At 40.7% G+C, this 25,000-nt stretch overlaps 1 protein-coding gene and 1 long non-coding RNA gene across 3 annotated transcripts; both read left to right on the top strand.

Annotated features, from left to right (window-relative positions):
* Positions 1-6,379: 6,379 nt before the first annotated feature.
* LOC119884563 (potassium channel subfamily K member 4) lies at positions 6,380-14,137 on the top strand. Of its 2 annotated transcripts, XM_038694947.1 has the most exons (7): positions 6,380-7,201; positions 7,451-7,727; positions 11,256-11,370; positions 11,477-11,637; positions 11,740-11,926; positions 12,762-12,904; positions 12,986-14,137. In XM_038694947.1, exons 2-7 carry the CDS (start codon positions 7,539-7,541, stop codon positions 13,586-13,588), a joined length of 1,398 nt encoding a protein of 465 aa, XP_038550875.1. In that variant the 5' UTR covers positions 6,380-7,201; positions 7,451-7,538; the 3' UTR covers positions 13,589-14,137. The 2 variants fall into 2 exon arrangements, with proteins under 2 accessions (XP_038550875.1, XP_038550876.1); XM_038694948.1 differs by having other exon boundaries at positions 6,380-7,727.
* A 3,780-nt stretch (positions 14,138-17,917) lies between these two features.
* On the top strand, positions 17,918-25,000 carry LOC119884564. The gene is made up of 3 exons (XR_005441047.1): positions 17,918-18,322; positions 20,084-20,186; positions 24,943-25,000. It is a non-coding gene; the product is annotated as an uncharacterized LOC119884564 (long non-coding RNA).

Raw genomic sequence — 25,000 nt, 5'->3', positions numbered from 1 at the left:
GGCAAAGGAGAAGTGCTCAGTAACACAGATCTTGACAGATTTGTGAACAATATTTGAGAGAAAAAGGCCTTTTGTGTACATAAAGAAAGTCTAGATCTCTAAGTTCAGCTCATGATGAATGGGGGCAAAAACAAAAGTGTTGCGTTTACAATTTTGTTCAGTGTATATTATCATATGGAGCCTACCACTGTTCAAATTGAAATAAATACAACCTTAAGTAAATTATGAGTAAAATATATTAACACTAAATTATCATTATTCATTATTATTTAATTATTATTAAATGTTATTGCATTATTTTGATTTTTGTAACAGATTTATTACAATACACTTTTTTTCACTATAGATTTTCTTTATTACAAAATATCCTTTTAAAAAAAGTGAAACATGATTTTGTTTCCTTAATGCCATTTTCTTTCCCCCAGTGACATTTGATGGTGTCTTGATGATAGAGGAGTTGTCATAAATGTTTCCCCCCAAACACTAAAATTTAGCCCTTCTAGCTAGAGCAAAAACAATACCAAAGTCATACTGAATAAATAATTTAGCTGCTGCTGTTTATAAACACAGTGCACAGAAACTTTTTCCAAGACTTTTTTTGTTTTTCATAGAAAATTGTTATAAGCTGTAGCTGACAGTTATGACAGTTATTTGTTATATATAACTTATAACTAATAAATAAATATTTATATATATACACACACACACATAATTTATTCTATTTAGTATTTATTTTTTTAGAATGTAATTACATTAAACACTGGGGATTCACACATTTCAGCGTTCAGCATTCTACTTAAAACCTGATGGACAGTATGTGCTTTTGAATTATTAATTTACAATTTACTCCTGTATTTCCAGTGTAATTAACACATTGTGTAAATCAAAATACCTTTCTTCCCTTTAAACATAGGAACCTGTGCATCATTTAGCTGTTTTTTTTATTCATTTCATTCATAATAAAAATTAGTTTCTTTTTTTATGCTGCTTCCCTATGAAATACATTTTTCCTGATGTTTTTTTCTATGTTGAAAGTGCATCTTCCGTTAAATGAGCAAAGTTGCAGACGTTTGCTAACCAGTCAATTCCCAGTCCAAGAAGTCCCTGCATCATCAAAAATGGCAGAAAGTAAGCTTACAGTAGATGCAAGAGTGCTTAATTGAAAATAAAGTGCTCATAATTGCAGTGTGGTCCTCCTCCTCCTCACGTTTCTGTCCTCCCCCCTATCTCCCTCTCCTGTATTTACTACAGCCTTCCTTGACTTGTAATTGTAAGCACATTTATTATCAGGACAATCAATTTGTGCGTGAAGTGTATAGCTTCTTCTCAGATGTTCGACACTGATCAGATCTCTTTCCAAACTCTGTCTCTTGTTTTGGTTGGACCTTAATTCACGTAGCTTCATATTGCTAACAAAACCACACAATTAAGAAGACACCTGGAATTGAAGCTATCGATACAAGAAGTAAGGATTTTTCTCATTTCTTTTGCATGTGTGACCAACAGTTTGATGGATTTCAAGGCTAATTTTGTTTGATATGTGATGTGATCAGAAACCAATGTTGCAGGTACCAGAATTACTAATATACAGATTAATATGATCTTGAGAAAAAATGTCCATCTAATCATATAAATTTTTGATAGCAACGTGACCTTTCAGGGTAAACCCGCTGAGTGAGTGAGTGTTTTTTTTTCATATTTTAAGTATTCATGATGAAGAGTCAGAGAAGATTTTTTCTGATGATTTATGCTGTAGGAAGGAGCAATGCAAAAACTACCAAGGTTTTGCTTTCACTGCAGTATTCTCTCCCTGTATACTCCATAGAGCTTTCTGATTAGCATTGATCACCGCATTTATTTTCATTTATAAAATCATAATTTCTTCAACCATTTTTGTAACCCTTTCTCATTCTTCACTGTGTCAAGCTTTTTGTTGCCAGAGCAATAAGACACCTGCTTCACTGCAGTGGGACTGTGTTCAGTTTTCGTGAGAACAGAGAGACAGCAGCTCTCACACAGATTGAATTGAAGGAGCTAAATGTATTTTACAGTTTATTTGGTGAGTGCATAAAATAAATCCAATTCTGATGCTCAGCAAGTAGAGGAAAAGATGGAGAAAGTTCTATCTCATTACAAAGTAGCATACTCATTTGACAAATCATCTAAAAACATTACAACATAATGTACTTATCTATTATCATATAATATTATACATGCCTGTGTCTACTTGTAATTTGTTACTTAAACTCATAACCCAACTATTGTACATACTGGCTTGGTAATTAGTGATAAGAGATCATCTGTTTATTACACCTAACATAGTTAAAAGGCTACATGTTCACATCTTCATAAACTAGTGAACAGTGCACTAAATGTTAAATAATGTGCATTTTTAATGTAAGCAGCAAAAGTCTACATTTTACAGCATATTAGTATTTTCCTTGCTTAAAGGTTCCAGAAATAAAAAAAAACTATTTTATTTTATTATATCTGTTTATTGTTGTTGTTACATTCCACATACCGTATCTGTTTCACCATTGCATTGATCCATGTTGAAATCCCAGTACCTTTCTGTAAAGCAAAAAAAGTTGCCAAGGGCGTATCAAACATTTCATCCAATCAGATGTGCAGATGTGCTGATGAATAGAGAAAGGTGTGCGATGGTGTGCATCTGACTGTCAGTGTGAAAAATGTTTTTTCCACTTTGACTGTGGATGTGAATACATATGTGAAAACTCGTATGTCCAATCAGCAGAAGAAAATTTTAATTATAATCTCTATAATTAAAATAGACATTCAGAGAATTCAGCCAATGAAATCACTTAATTTTAAACCACATTTGCATAAACAGTATCTTCAGCGTAGCAATCATATGCAGTTAACACTTACAGCCAGACAGAAAAACAAGATCCAAAGTCTTGAAACAACAACCCACATAGCTTTCCTGCTAAAGCCTCCTTCTTATCCATCTTACAAACATGAACACACGTCTTGTCCTCTTGTCCTGCACCTCAGCTTGTTGGAACAAGCCACCAAACAAACATTAAGTGGGGAAAAGTGCACTGCTAACGTCAGTTTGCAGGCTAGTTAGCTAATTAGCTAAAAGTAAACTTAAAGACTTAATAGACAGTTGCCGTGACACAGCCGAGAAACGGCACACCCATCATCATTCAGTAACGTCCAACGTCACTGTCAACCACCACACCAATAAACTAATGGGATCACTCAGTCCGCTCTCAGCAACCTGCTCCTCTTTCACAGCCTGTTGCAGTTTCTCCCACAAACACTTCTCGGGTGAGAGGCGGAAATGTTCGAACAGCACACAGAGCTCAGTCAAACCCATACAGTCTAGGGACAAACCACCCTCTGAATTTTCCTCACCAGCGCATGTTAATGTAGCACACGTATCTTATGTCTAGTGGGACTTTTCTGAGCTTCTCTCAGCTGTCCTAAGATTTGCCTGCTTGCAAAATGACATGTACATATCCTGGTTTTTCTCTCACATCTAAAGCATATATTTCTGTGCAGTTACTCTCTGTGGTGGCTGCCAGGGTAGCGTGCCAGAGCAACAAATCAGGCTAAGCATGGTGGGCCGAGTTATTGTCTAGACAGGAACTTGGACTTGGAGATGGTACAAGTAACAGTACAAGGTCATTGTAAAAGGATTAAACGTGGTACCCAAAGGAGGCAACATCAGCTTTCTCCAGGTAATACACACAAAAGCCTTATCTACAAAAATCAAACTTTTGATGCTGAAACAAGAGATATTTTTGTAATTGATTACACTGATCAGTGCATTAGGTGATTAAATGCTTTCACAAGATTTGGCCAGCTGCTCAGTATCAAGTTCAGTTTGTTTTCCTTTAAAAATTCTTGTTTAGCTGAGTGTTACTTATATATGATCTCCACAGGCATCGATGGTCAGCCCTGACTGAGCAACAATGAAGCATCTGTGTTTGTCCACTGGCTGGATTCTTTTTTTTTTTTAAGCTAGCCTACTTATAAATATGATATAGCCTCACTTTTGTAGTCTCTTTATGCCTCTTCAGTGAATTGAAATCGGTTATATATAAAATAGTAAATATTGCAAAATAATCTGTGATATGCAACACTACATTTTGAAACTGTAACCGAGGAAAATAGTGAGGGGTTCAAATCCCAAATATTCAATTACCAATTGCCATGGGTTTCCCACAATTAATAAAATTCAGAGACATGAGTTTTGACCGGAAAGAAGATTTATTTAAACAATTTAAAAATAAAAACTTGTAGATGCCAATACTGCCAGAGATGCTAAGGGATACAAGCACACGGTTAAAAACACCTCAGCATCTACAGGGGCACACACACACACACACAGCTGTCATACACACACCACCACATGCATTGAAAGGGAAAGGGTTTCCCACAATCCACCACCCTGTCCGTCTGGCAGAACACTAAGAGGGGAAAAATGGCTAACAAGCTGAGGAAAATCGTACAGCCAAAAAAAACAGGGACAACCGCCACACCCAGACCTTGGCAGTTGGCAACCACATTCACAGGGGCCCATCCACCCATCCAAGATATGCGGACTAGGTTAATTGGTGTATGTGAGTGTGAGTGGTTGTTTGTCTATGTGTGGCCCTGCGATGGACTGGCGACCTGTCCAGGGTGTACCCCGCCTTTCGCCTGATGTCAGCTGGGATTGGCTCCAGCCCCCCCGTGACCCTGTATGCAGGATAAGCGGTTGACGATGGATGGATGGAAAAATAAATTTTGAGTATCTGACAAGTGGGCTGACCAGGCTTAGAGTAGGGGAGGGTGTAGTGAAACTGTGTTAAAAGGGAACAAAAATCCCTGCATTTATATTGGCTGCATTAACTATATTGCATTACATAGTAACCTGAGGATAATCATTTTACAAATCTGATGTAATTAATCTAATAACACTATTAAAGTTTGAAACCAGGAATCAGAAAAGTCTCCTGGATCTGCCTGAGAAACTGGTCCCCACCCCTGTGAGCACACGCACACACATACACAGAAAGAGAGCAGCAGCAGTTCAGTCAAGCAGCTTGTAAAAAAGATGGGAGCAGAGAGAAAGCTGGCTGAGCTGGCTTCCCCCTGCAGACTCGGCAGTGTAACCACTATTAGACTTCGATGAATCTCAAACATTGATTCCACAGAGATATTAACAGCTATGCAAAGCTATGACTGCAGCCCTTACTGTGTGGAATATGACGAATTCTAATTACAGACTGAAGCTAATTATGCTGTGTTAACTTCTGTGTTTGCAAGGGAAAATCTTTGCAGCCCTTCTGAGGAGCTCCCTCTGCATGATTTACCTACTGTATAAAAACTGATCTAACTGAATAAATTCATCTCCACCTTCATCTTTGCTGCTGCCCCTCTCTCTCTTTCTCTCTCTCTCTCTCTCTCTCTCTCTCTCTGTCTCTAATTCAACATCGCACTCTCTAAAGTCAGTTTGATTGAGTATCTTTTTCTCTCTTGTGTACTCAGCAACAGCCTCCCTCCTCACCCTCACTCAGACACACACACTCACACACACTGCCTGTATGCGGCTGCCTGAACGCATGAAACACTCTGAATGAGGCGACTGGTCCTCTGGATTCTTATGATCCTTCATTTTGAGGTAAGGCTGGACTCTCTGGTCAGTACCATACATCTTAGAGACCCTGAGGGACTCTAAGTGGTATTAAAACGGGAACACTGAGGCTGTGGCTCGGTTGCAGCAGCAGCGGCATCAGCACTGTTGGCACTTAATACAAGCCATATTACAATTTCCATTTGTCCAGTGGTGTATAATCTGTCTGGCATTCTGTGTTACAGTCTGAGGTGGAGAGATAAACTTGCAAATTAGATGCTTTGGTGTAAGGCATCTTGTCTGGTACAGGCTAATCAATGTTGGATGAGCAGTTTGCACATTCAGATGATATTTGTACTTTGGCCAGAATTATGCTGGTAAACAAGAATATGGGATCATTGTGTTCTTTAAGTAATTCATGAACTCTAAGGACTGTTTCTCACACATGTATCGTTGTATTTGTCAAATGTTTTCATGGTTGTTTTACAAATGCATGAATAGTATCTAAGAACTTAGTGATCTGGTGCCAAAATAGGTATGAGTTTTGCATACTGTTAACTCCTGGCTGCGATTTGTTCAATTTAGTAAGTGGACGGTCGCTTTGTGTATTCCCAGCAGCTGTAAAGCAAGTGTATATTTTGCTGTCACCGTGTGACAGTTTATTGGTCTAGTTTTGGCTCAGGACCAATGGGTCTGCTGACTAAAGAGATGCACTCACCGAACTTTAGAAGACGGGAGCTTGTTTGCTTTATTTTATTCTGGCAGTCCAGTGATGCAGAGTGAATTGCAAGTAGCAGGCCTACTGATCAAATCGATCAAAATCTTTCCATTTTAAATAATTCCCGAAATGAACAATGGGAGTGGATCACTTTCCTCAACTCCATTTCTTTAACAAGGTCAAGATGCGTCAGAGGGCAGAGCCTTAGCTGGAGCCGGCAATGACAAACATCATCACACTGAACCAGGTTTCACAGCTGGACATCACTTATCCAAGGCTTCTGCTTCTTCTAATGTTCACAAAGATCTCATAAAGAAGTTCATACCTGCTGTATTTGGAGGTCCTTCACCATATTTGTTCTCCGACTGATGATTAGCATCACCAAAAGGAAATAACATCTTCATCTACAATGTGGCATTGTTTCCATCCACAGCAGGAAATCCCCCCTTTTCTCCATCCACAGTTGTGGGTGGAATAACAAAGCTGATCCGTCTGTCATCATAAACTAAAGGCTTACATGGTGCATATGGATTAAAGGATGGCAACAATCAAGACAAAGTAGCAGCAGGTGGCTTTGGTTCCACAACATTAGCAACTCTGTGTGCGACACTGTCACGCCTGATAGCTTCACCTTGCTGTTGACTGTTGCCAATCATCGAGGGTTATCCTCACTAATGACGTTTGTGTTGTTGTTCATCTCTTATTTAGAACAACTTATGTAAATGCCAAACTGCATATAAAAATACGTTTCTCTGGTTCTACGTAGTGTCCCCTCCTTCAGAGTGTGAGGTGGACGGGCTCCCCAGTGGTTACGGATCCAGGGACTCCATCCTCAGGCCGGGTGTGAAGAGGGACTGGAAAAGACGAAGACGTGGGCAACTAAGGCGGATTAGCAGGTAAACTCAACTACTATGGGTGCATTTGTCTGTGTATTCATGACACGGATCATTCATACTTCACATTGTCAGGCAGGTCACGTGACGGGCGTTTTATCTTGGATTTTGCATTTACTTTGTGTCAGCAGTGTCAGTCCATTTAATGCCTCATGTGCAGCTAATAGGCTAGCTGCTGCAGGCGTGTATACATCTGTCAGGTGCTGTGGTCAGTATAAAACCATTGTGTTTGCTTGACTGCTGATGTTTCAGCTGCAGCAGCTGGGATCCAGGCCACACCAGCACTGAGGCTGGCAGAGAGAAACAGCAGCCTACGTTTGGACTGAGTGGAGGTGCAGCAATGCGCTGCTCCACCTTGCTGGGCATCCTCGTGGGTGTGCTTCTCTACTTGGTGCTGGGAGCTGTGGTGTTCCGCGCCCTGGAGACTCCACGAGAGGAGGGCAAGCACATGCAGCTGCAGGACACCCGCAGGGATTTCTTGTTGAACTTCACCTGCGTCAGCCCAGACAACCTACAGACTCTCATAGAGGTACAGCAGATCTATTCATGACAAGAGCCACTCTTTTGACAGCTAAGCTATTCTTCCCCTTTGTTCTTACAGTATCCAGTGGGCGGGGCATCGTGGTTGGTAGATGACCTCAATTGCTTCTTCCTCTTGTTTTACTACTGTTTGCGATGCCTCATCACAGGTTATGGGCTTGAGTTGTGAGCACTTTTACCAAACAGTGATTTTCCTTCCCAGATCATGTCATTTGAATGATTTTTGCAGGCCAGTTGTGGTAAATGTATTCAGTATTTCTCAAAAAAGCTAACATTTTGTGGTTTTTCCCCCTGTGTTATCACTTAATGTATTTTGTGACCCTGTAGGTATATATTCGTGCAAAAATTCTTTGAGTTACTTTTGTGTACTATACCTTGAAATTGATATGTGAAAATTTAATTGGAGCTGATCATCAAGTGAAATTTTATGTTTACTTTTTCTACTATTGGTTAGCTACTTGCATCCAACAAACAACATGGTCTCAGTAACAGAACCTACAAATCGTGCGTGCAAATGTGAATCTGCCAGTGAACAAAGTTACAGGCAGTTATTTATAGATTAACAAACTTCCAAGACCAGAAACATGGAGGCTGACACCTCTGGTGTCTGTGTCTCTGCTTCACGTTTTATAGGCTATTCACTGGGAACTTGGTTGACTACTGTGGGTCATCAAAGTGGCCCTTTAGATTTGTATGGTGTTTGGTGCCGGTCAGTGAAGCTCTCTCTGCTGTGGACCCATACAGCATGACCGTGAGCCAGAGAACAGGTGCAGTCAGAGCAGCTATATAAGGGGCAGGTCTACTGTATGTGTGTGTGTGTGTGTGTGTAAGAGCATGAAACCTGATCCATGCATAGGTTGAGCATTGAGTGTGATCCTGTGATGTTTGTCCTCGCTCCAGAATGAAAGTTGTAAATTCTGTTTTAGCTTGCAAAGTAAACAATAGATGTAGTAGCTGACATTTGCAGAAAGCTTGAAGAGACTGAGGTTTCATAGTATCACTTGTCATAATTGCACATTTTATTTATTAATGCCACTTTTCACAACAGTGGTGTTGTCAACCTCACCGCCTTCACACCTTTCAGATTATCATATATCCCGTCTCTCTGTTAAGCTAGCAACTGCCTTTAACCAGCTCTCCTGTTAGCTAGATCAACAGCAATCCTGAAGTTATCCTTAATTAATAATAATTAATTGACTAGAGGCAGCTGCTGTTAATAAACGCAGTAAATAAACCTCTTTAGCTTTTAAGCCTTACCGTTAGCTCAACAAGGCTTCTCATGCTACCCACCAGGCACAGAACGCCGCCATTAGGCTATTACTTACTAACCAAGTACAGAGCCAGTGTTAACAGTGTTAGCTAGCTCCTGTTGGCCAGAGCATTCACAGAGACTCTTGTCTTTTTGTTCTTAACAGTCTGTCTCTGGGAAATATATTTAGATTGTAAAGGTAAACAGCCAATAATCTCTTCTCTTTGACGCTGAGTAATGAACTAAGCTCAGGACCTACCTGGTTAGCCAGCTAGGTGGATAGCATGTGCAGAATTGATAAGCTAAATACATAAAAGGACTTTGTTAATGTGCTTATTAGCAGTAGCTAGATATCTGATTCAGAATAACGCTGACATTGTTGTTGCTCGAGCTAACACAGGAGCTAATTGGCTAAATATGGGAGCACTTGTTGAGCTTAAGAGACAGATGACATGGGATATGTCTAGTTTTTCATAATGGAACCATATCATGAAATAAAAAGTGACATTAAAAATGCCATTATGAAATAAAAACAGATATAAAATAAATTAAATACAAATCTATTAAACTCCTATAAAAGTCTGTTATTATGAAAATTTTAATGATTAAATAACATTTAATTTATATTATTTCACAAAATATTGTTTGATTTATATACATTACGCAATGTATTCATTCTATTTTATGAATACTTATTTTGTTTATTTAATATTAATAACACTTTAATAAAAGAGTGAATGATTAAATTCAGACTAATAAGGACGAAGTCTAACAACTCATTCATAAAAGGTTGATGCAAAGCGTCTGTTAGCTTTCTAAAACAAAAGCTTCAACATTATTAGAACAGTAAAAATACACTCACATAATAAGCACCCAGTGATTTGATCTGTTGCTTGTGATCTAAGCCAATCCTCAGGGCTGGTTTTCCTGAAAAAAAAAACAAACAAAAAAGATTAATTCATAATGAGATAATGAAAATGATTATTAGTTTCAGCCCTAAAATATATTTCAAGCTATCTGTAACATAAGAAAGACCTGTGCCACCCTTGTCATTTGACATTTTCTGCTTTTTAATTTGACTACCATACGAAAAAAATAATCTTCCAATGGTTTTGTTCTTCAGTGGTGCACTCAAAAACATAGATTGAAATACTTACTATATTTCTCCCTCTTACTTCTACTTACTAATCTTACTTCCTGCATTATTTGATCATATTAAAGCTCTGAAATGCACAGTCCCACAGAATAGAACGTGAGACAGTATTGTTTTTCTGGCTCCAAATAGTTCCGAGGCAGAGGTGCACATTGCTAACCTCAAAATTAACCTGAATTATTTTATTTATTTATTACTTCTTTTAAATTAATGTAAGCCAGTTAAAAATAAAATAAATTCAATTCAATGTTAGCCTACTTTTTTTAAAAAGGTGAATAAATAAAATTACTGAATATTAAATTTACTGTCACATGAAAATAATAAACAAGATAAAATAATAGTGAAGTAACTGAACAAATTTCACACCTCAAAATAGGCTCCTCCAAATGGTAGGGAAGTCTTCACATGGAAACCTGAAGCTTAGCAAACTATTGGCCGTTCGCACACTAATTAGAAGCCTCAGCAATTCAAATTATTGCACAGTTGGAATCGGAAAACATTCTAAATCAATCAGCTACCCCAAATGAGTTGGGACAGACATATTCAGTGGCGTCAGTCCAACAGACAGGATCAACCAGACACAGCCCTGTCTCTGTGATCATAAAATTTATCACAAGTAATAATGTCTGCAGGGACCATGTTCAATCACAACTTTATCATATTCAGCTTTAAATTCAGAGTTAACAAATGTCTTCAAGTACCAACTGACACAAAACCAATAATTAGATTGGGGAATTAGATTATGTGAGCTTGCCGTGGTTCAATACTCTCGGGCCAGAACGGAGCCGTCACAGTTGTAAGTCACTTCTTGTCATTGACTGTCTGCTGCTGATGCAGTGACAATGCATTTCCTGCAGCATTTACATTACTGGAGGACATAAAGCCCTGCAGATAAATAGATAGATCTTTCATTGAACAATAAAAAGAAACTCATGCTCATGTGCGTGCCTTTTGAAACTTTCAAAATGTCAGAAATGGGTCATGTACAACTTGAATTCATTGATGGGTTGATTTAGTAATTTGTAAGGTTTTGCTAACCCCTCTTCTTCCTATTAAATACCAATTTACTGAACTGTTTCATAAACTAACTACTAAACTCCACTGTCCCATCCCAGGAAGTGGTGGAGGCGGTCGGTGCAGGTGTTGATCCCAACAGCAATGTCACTTATGTCAGCCAATGGGATCTGGCCAGTGCCTTTTTTTTCTCCGGGACAATCATCACAACCATCGGTGGGTGTCCAGTAGAACCACCAAATAAAGTCAGATTAAATGTTTGTGATGGAATCGGTTTCATTTCTGACCTTTACATTTTGTGTCTTCAAATCAACATGTCCAGGTTTTGGAAACATCTCCCCCAAGACAGAAGGAGGGCAGTTGTTCTGCATTTTCTACGCCCTGGTGGGAATCCCGATGTTTGGTTTCCTGCTCGCTGGAGTCGGAGACCATTTGGGAACTGGGCTGAGGAAAGCTGTTGCCAAAATAGAGGATCTCTTCCGGGTCAGACCCTAAACAGAGCTTCCAATGTTATCTTTGTCAGCACTGTACATGTACTTCCCTTTATTTGTCTCATCCCACTATGTTGTTTCACCCTGCCGACAGAAATGGAAAGTTAGTCCAACCATTGTGCGAGTGATCTCAGCTGTCCTGTCCATCCTGCTGGGGTGCCTGCTCTTTGTTGCAGTGCCTATCCTGGTTTTCCAAAAAGTGGAGCAGTGGACTCTTTTGGAGTCTGCCTACTTTGTAGTTATTACCCTGACAACAGTGGGGTTCGGAGACTATGTTGCAGGTACAAAACAGTTAATCAACTACCCTCGTGTTTCTTAACATACCCTCAGGTGTGCACAAACGTTGGTCCAGTGATAGCTTTATGTCGGGGAAGCAGCAGGAAGGAGAGTAAAACTAAGATAAATTATTTTATCCATGAAAATCAGTAACCTCCTTAACACTAATACAGTAATACTCAGGGAAATGGTAAGGCATGAGGGAGACCTGTCTGCATGCAGAGTTGAGACTAGGGTTTATTTTTGCCCTGGGGTCACGTCAGAGCTGAATTTGAGCTGACCAGAGGGGCACATCAGAGGCCATGCCGCATAAAAATATATGATTGGTGCACTGATACAGCCCCATTAAATAGCCCACAGAGTATTTTTTTAAAGAGGGCATTTTCACACTCAGAGCTTCCTATGCACACTGCTGATAGCTTCACTGGACATGCTTACGGATCAATAAAATTTGACTCAAGACTGTTCCCTGTGTGTTGAAGGCAGACGAACTGGAAACACAGCTTCCGTTACAGTCTAATTAGCTTGCATCTGACTTGTGTTTGCTTTTGCATATTTTTATTTTTTCGTTGAATTTATTGATCTGTAGGTGAGTTGCTTGTATGACTTAATTAGTCATCTATAAATATAACTGTCAGTTTTAATGCAGTAAGTTCACTTAGCACAGACAATTTTCATTTACCTCATAAATTATTAATGATTTTTGTCTCGTAAGAGATGAATTATCGATGATCTAATCTGCTATGTAGTATCTCTTATCTTTGACAGGATGAATGGATGTTAGAACGCATTGGCTTTACCGACTGCTACTGTATACTGTGTCTTTGTATCTTCTCAAAGGGGATTCTGGAAATGAGGGGAGTGAGCACTGGTATAAGCCTTTGGTGTGGTTCTGGATCTTGCTGGGTCTCGCCTACTTTGCATCTGTCCTGACAATGATTGGTAACTGGCTTCGGGTTCTATCTAAAAAGACCAGAGCTGAGGTACGTCTTCTTTTCCCATCTCTCATATCATGTCTTTTCTCTGCCACTTCCATCATCTCTGGTTTCATCCCCTTCTATTAGATGGAGGAACTTCGAGCCCACGCCACTGACTGGACTCAAAACATCCAGAATATGTCGGTGGATTTTCGCATTCCAGGAAAAATTGATGACCCCTTCAGACGGCGTCGGCGAAAGCGCCGCCACGGCCCTCGCAACCATAGTCACAGTGTGTCAGCTACCGGGGCCCCTGACCATGAGGGAAAAGAAGAGCCACATGAGAGTCAGACAGACTCTGGTTCTTACTCTTCTTCCTCTTCGTCTTCTAACGAATCAGGATCTGGATCAGAAACAGACTCTCAGGCCACTCAGACGGAGCGAGTGCCTGAACCAGAGCCTGAAAAGGAGGAGACTCCTGCTGATCCCCACCTGTCTCAACCGCTGGACTACTTTGGGGAGAACCTTGCGTTTATTGATGAGTCTTCAGACGCTCAGAGTGCTAAACTACACTTAGACCCTCTGCTGGATAGAACACAACCCAACTCTGCAGGCTCTCGTCAGCCCAAGAGGAGACGCCACCGAAGACCTGTTCCACAGAGAAGCCCCAAAATCAACTGCTCCAACCCTGACAAGAAGGAGTCCAATGGAAACCCAAAACCAGTTCCAGATCTACCACTGAAGCCTTAAAATTGTTCTGCTAGCACAAGTATCGACTTGAGAGATATGAGATTTGTTCATAATCTGACAGAAGAGTTATCAGTGCAGCAATTGATTTGTGTTTATGTACTGCTTACTTACAGACACTTAAGACATGTTGCAGAAGCCTTGTGGTTTGCGTTTAATGCTCTTAGCATGCTATGTGTATATGCCTTAATCAAAGATGATGAAGTGATTTTTATGCCAATGTTCCCATTACTTTCTGAGTAGTTACTGCTCTCTGCTGGTCCAAGACAAAAATGCACTACCACTCTCTCAACATGAGGGTTCCCGCCTGTTACTAATCCAAATAGTGTAAGAAACAAGGGGGAAAAAACATGTGGGCAGAAACTTGCAGCAGCAGAGTGGCGCTCATGTTGAAGAGAGGCTGCTTTGGTCATGAGACTCTTGACCCTTGAATCCTGCCAACAATTAAACGGGTACCAAACATCCTCTTCTACATTTTTGGTATGTAACAAAAAGTTTTTTAAAAGCTGTGTACAACCATTATTTTTGCATTTTGATGGCCAGATTAATTAATCCTGCTGTACTGCATATATGTAATAAAGTTTTTCTAAATGAAAGCAGCACTGTGTCTTACAATCCATCCATCCATCCATCATCAACCGCGTATCCTGCGTACAGGGTCGCGGTGTCTTACAATCATGTTTAGCAAATTATTACAAGTACTTCATTTCTAAAGATGCTGTTCCAGCCCATCAGCTTCTCAGGGAAACATGATAATGGCTGTTGAACAAACAAAGGAAAAAGTAGGTCAATGTTTCTAACAAAGCTGCAGTCAAAGCATAAGGTGCATTAGGGAGAGTTGAATCACAATGGGGGTTTTAAATGTTTCTCTCGAGACCAAAAACAAATCACTCAGCCACTGAAATCTGTTCTGATCTGGTTACAATATATGTCCCAAACTTATTGCAGCAATGTGAGCATGCATTCACAGCACCCAGCATGAAGTGTTTTTTTTCTCTCTCTAATAAAGAAAGAAAGAAAGAAAGAACGCAAAACAGTTTTGTCAGTAAACTGATCGATAGGCCTAATTTGTGCACAGAGAGGGAGGAAAGTGTCTCATACTTTTCTGCCGAGGATGAAAATATCCATGTGGCTTTAATGCTCAGAATAGACCAGAATATGTTGGTGAGACAGGTCACAGAGGTCCTGCATGATTTGAATAACATCCATGCAGTAATGTTTTGTGAATGTACTGTTTAAATGCCCTTCAAGTTGTCAATATAGCCCTTTCAGCATGTGCTGTCACTCCTCAGTTGATCCACGTAAGTGATACTCCGCTGGAAACTCTACCTTTCAATCTGAAAATGGCACCAATGACAAACATGGTGCAGGAGCAAATGTTTGACTGACGTTATTTTCTTGTTAGGAAAAGCTGAGGTGCCTTAATGTCACAAAACATCTGATACATAAAAGTTGAAGTTGTTACTAAAATACAATTACCCTCCACCCTCTCTAAGAAAATGACTGCAGATTGTTTTATCTTTGAACACAACCAGCAGATGGCATACATTCCCTCCCTATGACAGTCCAAGACTTATTCTTCACACATCCACGGTCTTTGTCTTTGACTGCATTTGACTTGCATGTGTCTGCTAGTGACCATCTAAAAGATTTAAATGGGACAAACTGCAGTCTGCCTTTTGTTCCCAGTGCCGTCGTGTTTTTAGGGTGAGTAAGCAAAATGTTTTAAAGCAGCAAAAACCAGGTGAATGTTCATCTACCGTTCGGAAATCTGACACTTTCCTGCAGGATATGTAAAAAGAAATGGCAGCATTCTGGCATTGCAATCAGGAAGTCAGCAGGCGGTGATGATGTGCTGTGGCAGTGGGTGACCTTTTACTGGAGGACACACACTCAGCTGTTGTAACGTCATCAGTGCCGTTGCTGCAGTTTCCCTGTGCTGCCACAAGAGGGCAAATAATGGGCATCTGTAGTGCTGCTGTAGGCTACACTCCTGACCTGGAGTTAAAGGGTAAATCCATCATTAATTAGTATCCAAATATGTTATTTCTATGTTGTTTTGCACATTCCAGGATTGCACCAGTATTTCCTTCAGTTGAGCGACAGAGACAGAAACTGCAGTGATCATCTCATTTAGAGACAAATCCTGGAGCTGCTACACAGTGGGGACATTTTCTAATTCACAAAGGGGCTCACTCAGTTGGATGAGACATCTTAAACTACACCTCAGTCATTTCAGTGGCCTGACACTCCATTATTGATAATATCAATAGCATAATGTTTATCCTGTTTTAGGGTGAATTTTTCCTTTAAATTTAATATAAATGCATTGGGTAATTAGACGTAAACGTAGCAGCACAGACATTAAGCTTGTGTAAGAAATTATAGCATCCCTTGTGTTGCCTTTAATCCTTGTCATGATTTACTCTTGTCACCTGTTCATCCATTTGCCAAGTCTTCTGATGGTTCTGTTTCTAGTTTAATCCTTAAAGCCACTCTGCATTCCGTCCAATATAGGCTCCTAATAATGATTATACACTGATCAAGGTGTTTATAGTATAGGTGGAGACTGTTCTGTATCGGTTTTGTTAATCTGTGACTCACTGATGCAGTGCCCGATGCTATTTGTACTACAGGCACAATGGTTCCTTGGTATTTCTGTAGCCAATCGGCTGACACCTGTCTGAGGTCCTGACCTGCTGTAAGGAGCACGCTGGGACCCCGGCTGGCATTCACAGTGTGTCTCTACTCCTCCACTCTTCATAGCTGGAACACATATCCCCAGCGACTACACACTGTCCTGTACAACAGCTGTCTACTTATAATATTACAATGCAGTAAATCTGAAAACATAAACCAAATTCAATTTCCTGGTTTTTGAGTGAATCCAATGAATATAGCTTGCCCGCTTTCGCCTCTAACAGGATGATAATGCAGACTCTGCACCAGTATGATGCAGCCACGAAGAATTGCAGTGTCTGCAGCAGAGACTCAGTGACCTTGCTTCAAGGTCGCAATGACACTGCCGTCAGTTTTTCCTCTCATGCGCGCACCACGAAAACCCTGTCCCGAGCCCCAAGCCCGCTGCATACATGTGACCACATCAAGACGCATACACACTGCTGTCCTGCACCTCTGACACAGTGAGTGGAAAATTATGTGTGGCTTTAGCGCTTATTGGTTTAAACCGACTAGACTGACGTTTATTGGTCTACAATTACAGGCAACTCTGAGCTCTTTGGGGAAATACTCACTTATCCAAATTAGCCTACAGCGTGGGCTCGTACATTTTCTTTTTATCCAACGTCCTGTTTTTATACTTCCTTTTTTATTAGTGGACAAGGTTGCCAACTTTACTGTGACAACTTCCTTCATCTTTGCGCCAGCTGTTATCGGGCACGTTGGAGAGCGCAAATCATTTTACATTAAACATACTCGCACACAAGGGACCTTTCAGACATGTTTGATGATAGCCTTTTTTGATAACGCATCTATTGCAGGCTACTGTTTTTTTTTTTTTTCAAACCAAGTTACTATCCCTTCATCAACATATTTCCCTTTCTCGTCCAATTGCAGTGATCTCCTGATCTCCTCTTCCTTGGCTCCTGTCCAAATGTAGTGGCGGACAGAGCCGGGTCAGTGTCACAAGACCGACTGCATGACTACATTTTCCATAGAGGTGCGCTGCAAGAGACACGCAGCCTGTTATTTCCATTCGACCTGCAGCAGCCCCCAAAGTATAGTAGGCTATCTAAATAAAATATCTTCACGCAAGTCTAACAACCAATCTAATAGGCCTACTCGTACGGTAGATCTATTTTACCACAACAAAACTACTAGGTAGGCTACAGGAAGACAAACGGCAGCCTCGTAAGGCCAAGAAATGTAGGCTACGTTTAAACGTATAAATAGCCCTTGGTTTTCAGTGGACTGAATTGGTTGCTGCGGGAAAATCTCCAGATGTAATCAAGTGGCGCGACATAACTGTTTTGTAGACAGCTGATCTGAAATCAACACTCTTTAAGTAGCGTGTCTAAATAAATAAATAAATATAAAGGATTAACGAAGACCGGGTCATATTTTTTTCACGAGTTGCAGGCCCTTGTTATAATGCTGATGACGCTGGTGGAAGGTGCGTAGGGACGTAACGGACACACAGCAGACGCAAATTGGGGAGAGGGAGGAGAAAAGACACGGGGTAGAGGCCTACGTAATACATCCATGATGGTCAACGCAGCCAGGAAAAGCGAGTAAGGGACCGGAAGTCACCTCGTTAAAATAAAACCGTGATTTGTGTTCATTTCAGGAATATTGACAGCCGTTTGAGTCTGGGGAGTGTTTTGCAAAATTAGGTAGTAGATAATAACCCTCTGATATTCGACCCCGTTTCGCTCGGGGAAGTTGTCTGGCTCGAGAAAGGTTAGAAATGTTACGTGAGTCGACGACGTTTTATTGTGATACACTTTTTAACCGGACACTCTGTGGTTCTTCTTGACGTATTGACGCTGATGTCCAATTACAACCTGGTTGTTGTAGCCGAAGACGAGAATTTATAACACAAGCGTAAGGAACCGAACAGCCGGACAAGACAGCGTGTCGCCGGTTGTTGTTATCACCTTATTATACGGTAACGGAGTGATGAGATGTGAGACGCCCTGCGAGGCTTGGACAGCGCCGTTAAACCGGTTAAACCGACTGTGGACGACTTGCCAGCCGCGAAGACTTGACTGACCTCAGGTAAAAAAAAAAAACCCAAACACACACAACAACCCTGCGACGTTTTTACATTTCCCAGTAAGTAGCTTTACTCCCCTTCACTGCAGACACAGAGCACACAGTGGGTTTAGGCTGTTATTCTTCTTTCTGCGGAGATGTCAGCTGTCTCAACGGTAGCCTGATGTGCATGCACGATTCGCCTGGCAGAGCTAAGTTCGCGTGGCCACGTTATTGGGGACAGGGGGCACGAGCCGCCGAATAAATATTTAGCAGTTTGTGTAATCATTTGTAGTCCTACAACCTTTATGTCCAGGTTACAACCCACTCATAAACTACTTCTGACTAATTCACTTGTAAATTAATGATGTAAAACACTATGTAAATCTCTAATCGCCGGCACCCCCAAAATGTCCTAAGAAATGGGATGCGTGGTCACTTTTATTGAGTGAAGAATGCAGTGCCGTGGTTGAATACGATGCAGCGGATAAATGTCCTCGTTTGGCTCGCCGCATGTCGCCCTCACTTAAAAAGGCGAGTCCTGCGTTGGCAAATGACAGTCCGCACTTCTGCAACTGTAGCCTACACACTTAAGCTTTTTTTTTTTTTTTTTTTTTTAGACCTGTGTTTAACCCCTGAGTTATTATTCTTTATGTCTTAACACACTGAACTCTGCAAGTCTCCGAGCCTGCTGGACCAGGATTGAGGTCACTGATCTTAAGGCATAATCCACTATGGCAATTAACCTTTCACCGGTTCGAGATCAGTAGGCAAGGTCACCCCTGGCTGCTGTTCTCGCCGTCTCCACAGTGCGCCGCATTTAAAACCTTCCAACTGAGTTTTATGTAGCCTACAGTCAGTGTGATGATTATCAGAGTCAAAGACCACCGGTGCCCCCTAACAACAGTATGACAAGAAAGCTTTAAAACCTTTAAAGACAAACGGAGGACCGGTTTATGTGCTCTGACTTCTCATTGCAAGGGAATGTCTGAGTTTATACCAATTACAGAGTTTGTTTAATCATGTGCTGTGATTAAAAGCTAAAACCACATCTTTCATTTCAAGTAATTGTCTTTTTTTGAAATGTCACTTTAAAAAAAAAGTTGACAGTTCAGATCGCTTCGAAAGAATATGACTAAAGTATCAGTTTGTTTCCACTTATCACAGTCTTCTTGCCCAAGTTTAAAGTAAAAAAAAATAAAGTCCCTCTTTGCTGCAATTTGGCATTTAATTGTCTACTTTTTCAAAAGTCTGCGGCCGGTTTACATTTGAAAGAGTAGGCTAAAACACCTTTTCATGTAATGCTGTGTTTATTAATGTTTATTAAAACCGGTCTTTTTAATTATTTACAGAGAGTTATCACCACACTTCAGCTTATGACTTTGTATATGAGTGAGGGACAAGGTGTTGGCTTTACTTGGTCTGTCCTTCAAGCATTCCTGTGACTGTGACCTTTGGAGTGAGTGTGTCACGCAGCATAAGGGGGAGGGTACTCGAACAGCCTGCAGAAATCTGGATAGATACAGTCAGTGTTACGATTATTCACATGGGGGGGAAACAAAACTATTGCCAATATAGAGGTCTTCTTCGGTACATGTGAGGACTGGCACTGCTATTATTGTTTAGAGCGTAGAGTACAACTTGTTTTGAAACATCACAGTTAATGAGGCTGGAACAATATGTGGGTTTGTGACCATTAAATTTACAAATGGCAGGTGGGAACATGAAAAGTGACTTGGCTCTAAGTTATGGGATGGCGCTCATAAACCTTTGCTTTCTTTGCAGGTGTCCTGAGAACTGCAGACTTCAACCCAAAGCAATAGCACTACGTTGAGCTACCGCTGGGAGTCACACATTTACAGGCTTCGAACTCCAGCTCAGCAAACAGGTAATCTGGTTTCACATCACCTTTAATGCTGATGAAATATCATGCCATGCTTCAACTAGACTTACATCTGTGCTTTTGTGTTGTGTTGCCAGGTGCCTCAGAGGTCTTATAAGGCTGTGTTAGACTTTTAGCGGGCAATGTTAACGTCTCCTTTAGAGAAAAGAGAAAAGAGGGCATGCTGAAGGAGAAATGCAGCAAAAACAATGTAGAATGATTGTGAAGGTGTTGGCTTCTCATTTCACATTAAAACTATTAGCAGTGGCTAGAGATACCATTGTGTGTACCGCTCTGTTGCAATCAAGCATCTCTATAGGGCACATGGAAAGGGAGGGGCTTTGACTGCCCTGCAAACCCAGAAAGTATAAACAAGGGACAAGTAGTCTATGTAGGGGTTGAAGGGACTAAGTAGTATAAATAAATGTGAGAATGTCCAAAATCCTGTGTGAGGAGAAAGGAGCAACCGAGGTATCAGTGTGTAGGGGCCCAGTGATGCCATAACTTGTATGCAGCCTGGGAATAAAAATAAAAGCTTTCCGCATAGGAAGTTCATTTCTGACCTTGCCAGTCAGCTTATTATAGGCCTATATCAAGTTTACAATTAGGACTGAACATATTTCTCCAATGTCACCACTAAAATACCCTTTGTGATGTTCCTCCATTATATCAGAGTGCAAGTTTTTCCTTCAAAACTCAAAATTTCTGAGTGTGTGGCGTAAAATACATGACATTTAGTTCATTTGGCAGCTAAATCATGATGAAAGCTGACCTTGTCTGATACAGAGCCAACGTGTGTCCAGAGTGCGCCTTGAACTAATGTGTTTCAGCTGCAGTATCTCCATCCATATAGTTACCCGACCAGCTGTTAGAGAAAGCCGATTGTAGCCCGGCCCATCTCAACACACAGCCAACACGAGCTAGCAGACGCTGCCAGTCTCTAAACCGATTTTCTGTCAAACCTGTGCCATGATATCACACCGTGGGCAGACTTAAGTGCCGTGCTAACGCCGTTATCAGGTAAGATGTAGCCGAGTCCTGGCTAGAGTGACAGAAATAAACGTCAGCCCCAGGGGGAGAGAGCTGGTCAGTCAGGATTAACGCTAGCTACGGCTAGCTTAGTTAGCTAAGGGCAGCTAACCTACAGTGATAATGTGTCCGCTGCTGTTGAAGCTAATGCTAACGCTACTCCAAACATGCTGGTTACACACGGACACGTTTCTGTGGTGAGATATATAGATAAAAGACTAATTCAGCCAACCTCGGCTGGGTTTAAGCGCTGTTTAATGTGCTTTAATCAAACGATCAGTAACAATGCAGCTTTTATCGTTTACCTTTGAACATTTTCTTTACTGAAACTGCTGTTCCTCATTTGCCAAAGCAGATGTGGAACTGGCCAGCTGTGCACATGGTAGAGGGATACTTGTTGGTCTGCTTCGAGTCAGAGCAAAGCTGAATCACACTGTAGATAATCTGGGCTCATGTACTAGTCCTGATGTTATTTATTGGTTGATCCATTCACTGAGCTTGTAAACTCAGTCCAAGTAAGCTAAACTTTAAACAGGCCAGGTTTGTTGTGACCCTCTTGCTGCTTGCCAAAAAGTCCAGAGGGGGCAAACTCCATAGAAAGCGTTGACTGCCAGCTACTATAGGATTAGATTATCTGATGTAGCAATAAATATGATAAAGACATAGTTGCTTTGCAATGAATGCCATGTGGAGCAGGCATACAGCTCTTGGTGTTGTGAACCCAGGGCGGCAGGTAAAAAGTCTTTATCTACAACCTCACTTCCCATGTAGTACATCTTTTATTGTCTATATGTAAAGCACACAGTCTTTGAGATTTAGTTTGCAAGTTGACATCCAGGAACTGACTCAACCATTCCTCAGTCATGGCATTATTGCAGTGGGAGCCCAGTTTATATGCCTGATAATGAACAGCTTTAATCAGCTTCAAATCACACTGTCATGTTCATGCACTGACTGAAGGTTTAGAGGCATACGTATTAACAGATCAGTTAATAGGGAGTGTCTATTAGTAAAATGTTTATGTAGTGAAGCGCAATAAGAATGTTTTTCTTAGAGTTGTGACCAATAAATGTACTCTGTGATGTGAAGTGTATCAGGATGTAAAGTTGTCAATAGTTGGCTTATTATAGATGTTTATAAATGAGTGACCTATATTGATAACTCGGCAGATTGACATAGACAAATGGCACGCACCACAGGTCAGGACTGAGCTGTTATTGATTGATTGTTGACTGATATGTTTGTTGTCAAGGTGATGGTTAATGTGTTCAGAGAGTGAATCATAATTATAATAATCAAAACAAGCAATTTAATCGTCTGTACAGTGTGTACCATAAAGTAAATAGCAAGAGCCTTGTACTCTTTATGCCAAACGCACATACATTTATTTAATTAGGCCCGGGAACTCATACCCGTGTGTACAGAACACATAACTGCTTGTACTGTTATCATTGTGGCGAGGGATTGGAGCATTGAACCGACCATAAGCAATGCATTTTAAATATTGCAACACTAAATATACAGGCTGCCACTGGCCCAGCTGATAAACAAGAGGAAAATATTGTTGGTAACAGCAGTGGATTGCCAGTATGTAGACAGAAGTCTTAACTGGATTGAGGCTATTTAGGCCGTCCTCACGCAGCGATCTAGTAAGTTGGAACAAGAGCACAATCGTTGAACTAAGGCTCTGCATTAATGTATCCATTGATGAGTTGAAGCCCAGAGACAGACATGGCGCACACTACAATTCATGCCCCTGCCCTATTGATCCCCTTTTCCATTTTTCCTTTAAGTGCTGTTCATAAAGTCAAACAACAGTGGGATCTACATTTCTATCATCCTCCGCTAAGAAGTCAATTTCAGACACATGAACAATTTGTGGTAGTAGGAGTGGCACACCTGAATAAATGATTAACATCATTTGGGTAGGACAGGGGAGTAGTCACCTTGCTCAGACAGATATACACTGGTTTTGTTAAATTACTTGAATGCAAGCAACCTACTGGCATACAGTAGATGCCCGTTTGATTCGACTACATTATGTTACAAAGAGATCAGAGTGCTTTTAGGCTAATGATCTTATTTATAATGGATGCCTTGTATGATAAGAACCCTGACAGATGGCATTACAACTGTGTTACTGGAAGTTGAATCACCGCTTAAAAGCATGAAAGAAAATAACATTGCTCTCTTATTGGGTTTGCATTTGGCCGTGGAAGGTTGTCACTGTACACTCACTTAAGAAATTAAAGCTTTCCTTTTAATTGTCATAATTTTGCCGTTACATTTTCACATTTGTGGCAATCTTGACCTTAGATACTCTGAATCCGAGGAATCTGTAGTGTATGAAAGTAAGTGTGTATTTTCATGATTTTGATGAAAATTTGTTTGTTGTTATCACTCTTACAGAGATGGAGGAGTAAATTGTAATGGTTTAATAATAGATTTAATGATAAACGTGGGAAATTGCCAGTTTAACTGATTTTAGACTTCTCTGTGCTGTGAAGTATTTCCTATGCTTTTTCCTGTAATTAAATTGAGAACTACAGACAGCCTTTGGCAGGTAAGCAGGTTGCTGCAGTACTCTTACTGCCTTGCTTGAACACAAGTTATGTGTCTGAATAGGGAAGAGCGGTCACTGCTTATGAGCATAGCGACCTTCATCCAGTCACCTTGGCTATTTTAATGGCTAGAAATGCCACAGACGAAGACTTCACACTGTGAGGATGGTATGAAGAGTGTATTGTCTTATTTTAGGCGTGATAGGTTCTGGTTTGGTGAATCTGAGGTGTTTTTGATGTCTTAAAAGGCCTGACTGGGGAAAAAATAGCACAAACAACACAGTGATTATGTGCTGCTAAAGAACAAGGGAACAAGCTGGCCTTTTTGCAATGTTAGCATGCTGATAATGCAAAACCCTGGTGCTTTACACAGTCCATGCTTCAAGCAAAGAAAATTGACCATGATCTTAATGTGACGTAAGCACAGGTTGTGTGGTTAGTAGTCACTTGGGGCAGTTAAGGTAGATTAGGCTTTAACTGAGCTTAGAAGTTGGTCTACATGCACAGGTAATTTGTTTTCTTCTGGATTAAGAAGATTATTTACACCACAGATCTTCAGTCCCAGTTCAGAATTTTTGCCTATATCCATTTTGCTTTTTGGCTGCCTGTTTCCTTATGATACCTGTGTTTGTCCTCAAACCATCCCACATGGATGAACTAAAGGTGTAGATTTGGTAATCATCTATAGTGTTTGGTGTAAAGGATTGAAGACTGTGTCTTAGACAATGGTAGGGTCCTGTAGCTCACGATGGGGCACTACTGGCACTTTTCCACCCTCTCAGTTAGTTGGGAGATGCCACAAAGGTCTCAGGATAGAGGGTGTTGTATGGCGTACAGATTGTAAAGCCCCTTGAGGCAAATTTGTGATTTGTGAAATATAAATAAAATTGATTTGACACTTAATCAGAATTGCAGTAACTGTGATTATGAAAATGCCAATCTGTGCTTGGGTAAAAGTTCCATTAGAACTGATTCCCATAAAGATTAATTTCAACTGAGAGAAGAGGTGTGAACAATGTGACAATATCAGATTGTTCATGTTCATAATCTGACCTAGGCCACATGTTAGCAAAGGGGCATGAAGGTAGTTTAAAAGACACAGGTGTGAGGTGAACAGGTGTATGCCTTTATTTACACTGCTCTTGCTCTGTTGTTTATTTTCTCCCCTCTAGACATCATGTCTTCCAGGGAGCGTCGGTCAGATGTCTACATAAAGGCGGAACCGAGCAG

The sequence above is a fragment of the Micropterus salmoides genome, unplaced genomic scaffold, assembly GCF_014851395.1.
Source record: "Micropterus salmoides isolate LMB-PRFRI ecotype aquatic unplaced genomic scaffold, ASM1485139v1 Ms_hic_scaffold_3543, whole genome shotgun sequence".
Lineage (NCBI taxonomy): Eukaryota > Metazoa > Chordata > Actinopteri > Centrarchiformes > Centrarchidae > Micropterus > Micropterus salmoides.
The sequence above is the reverse complement of the archived record's forward strand: the minus strand, read 5'-3'. Positions and strand labels throughout refer to the sequence as shown.

Coding starts and splice junctions, on each gene's coding strand:
- LOC119884563 (XM_038694947.1), top strand. CDS start 7,539: ATGCGCTGCTCCACCTTGCTGGGCATCCTCGTGGGTGTGCTTCTCTAC. Junction 11,371..11,476: donor GACAATCATCACAACCATCG/GTGGGTGTCCAG, acceptor CAACATGTCCAG/GTTTTGGAAACATCTCCCCC. Junction 12,905..12,985: donor CTAAAAAGACCAGAGCTGAG/GTACGTCTTCTT, acceptor CCCTTCTATTAG/ATGGAGGAACTTCGAGCCCA.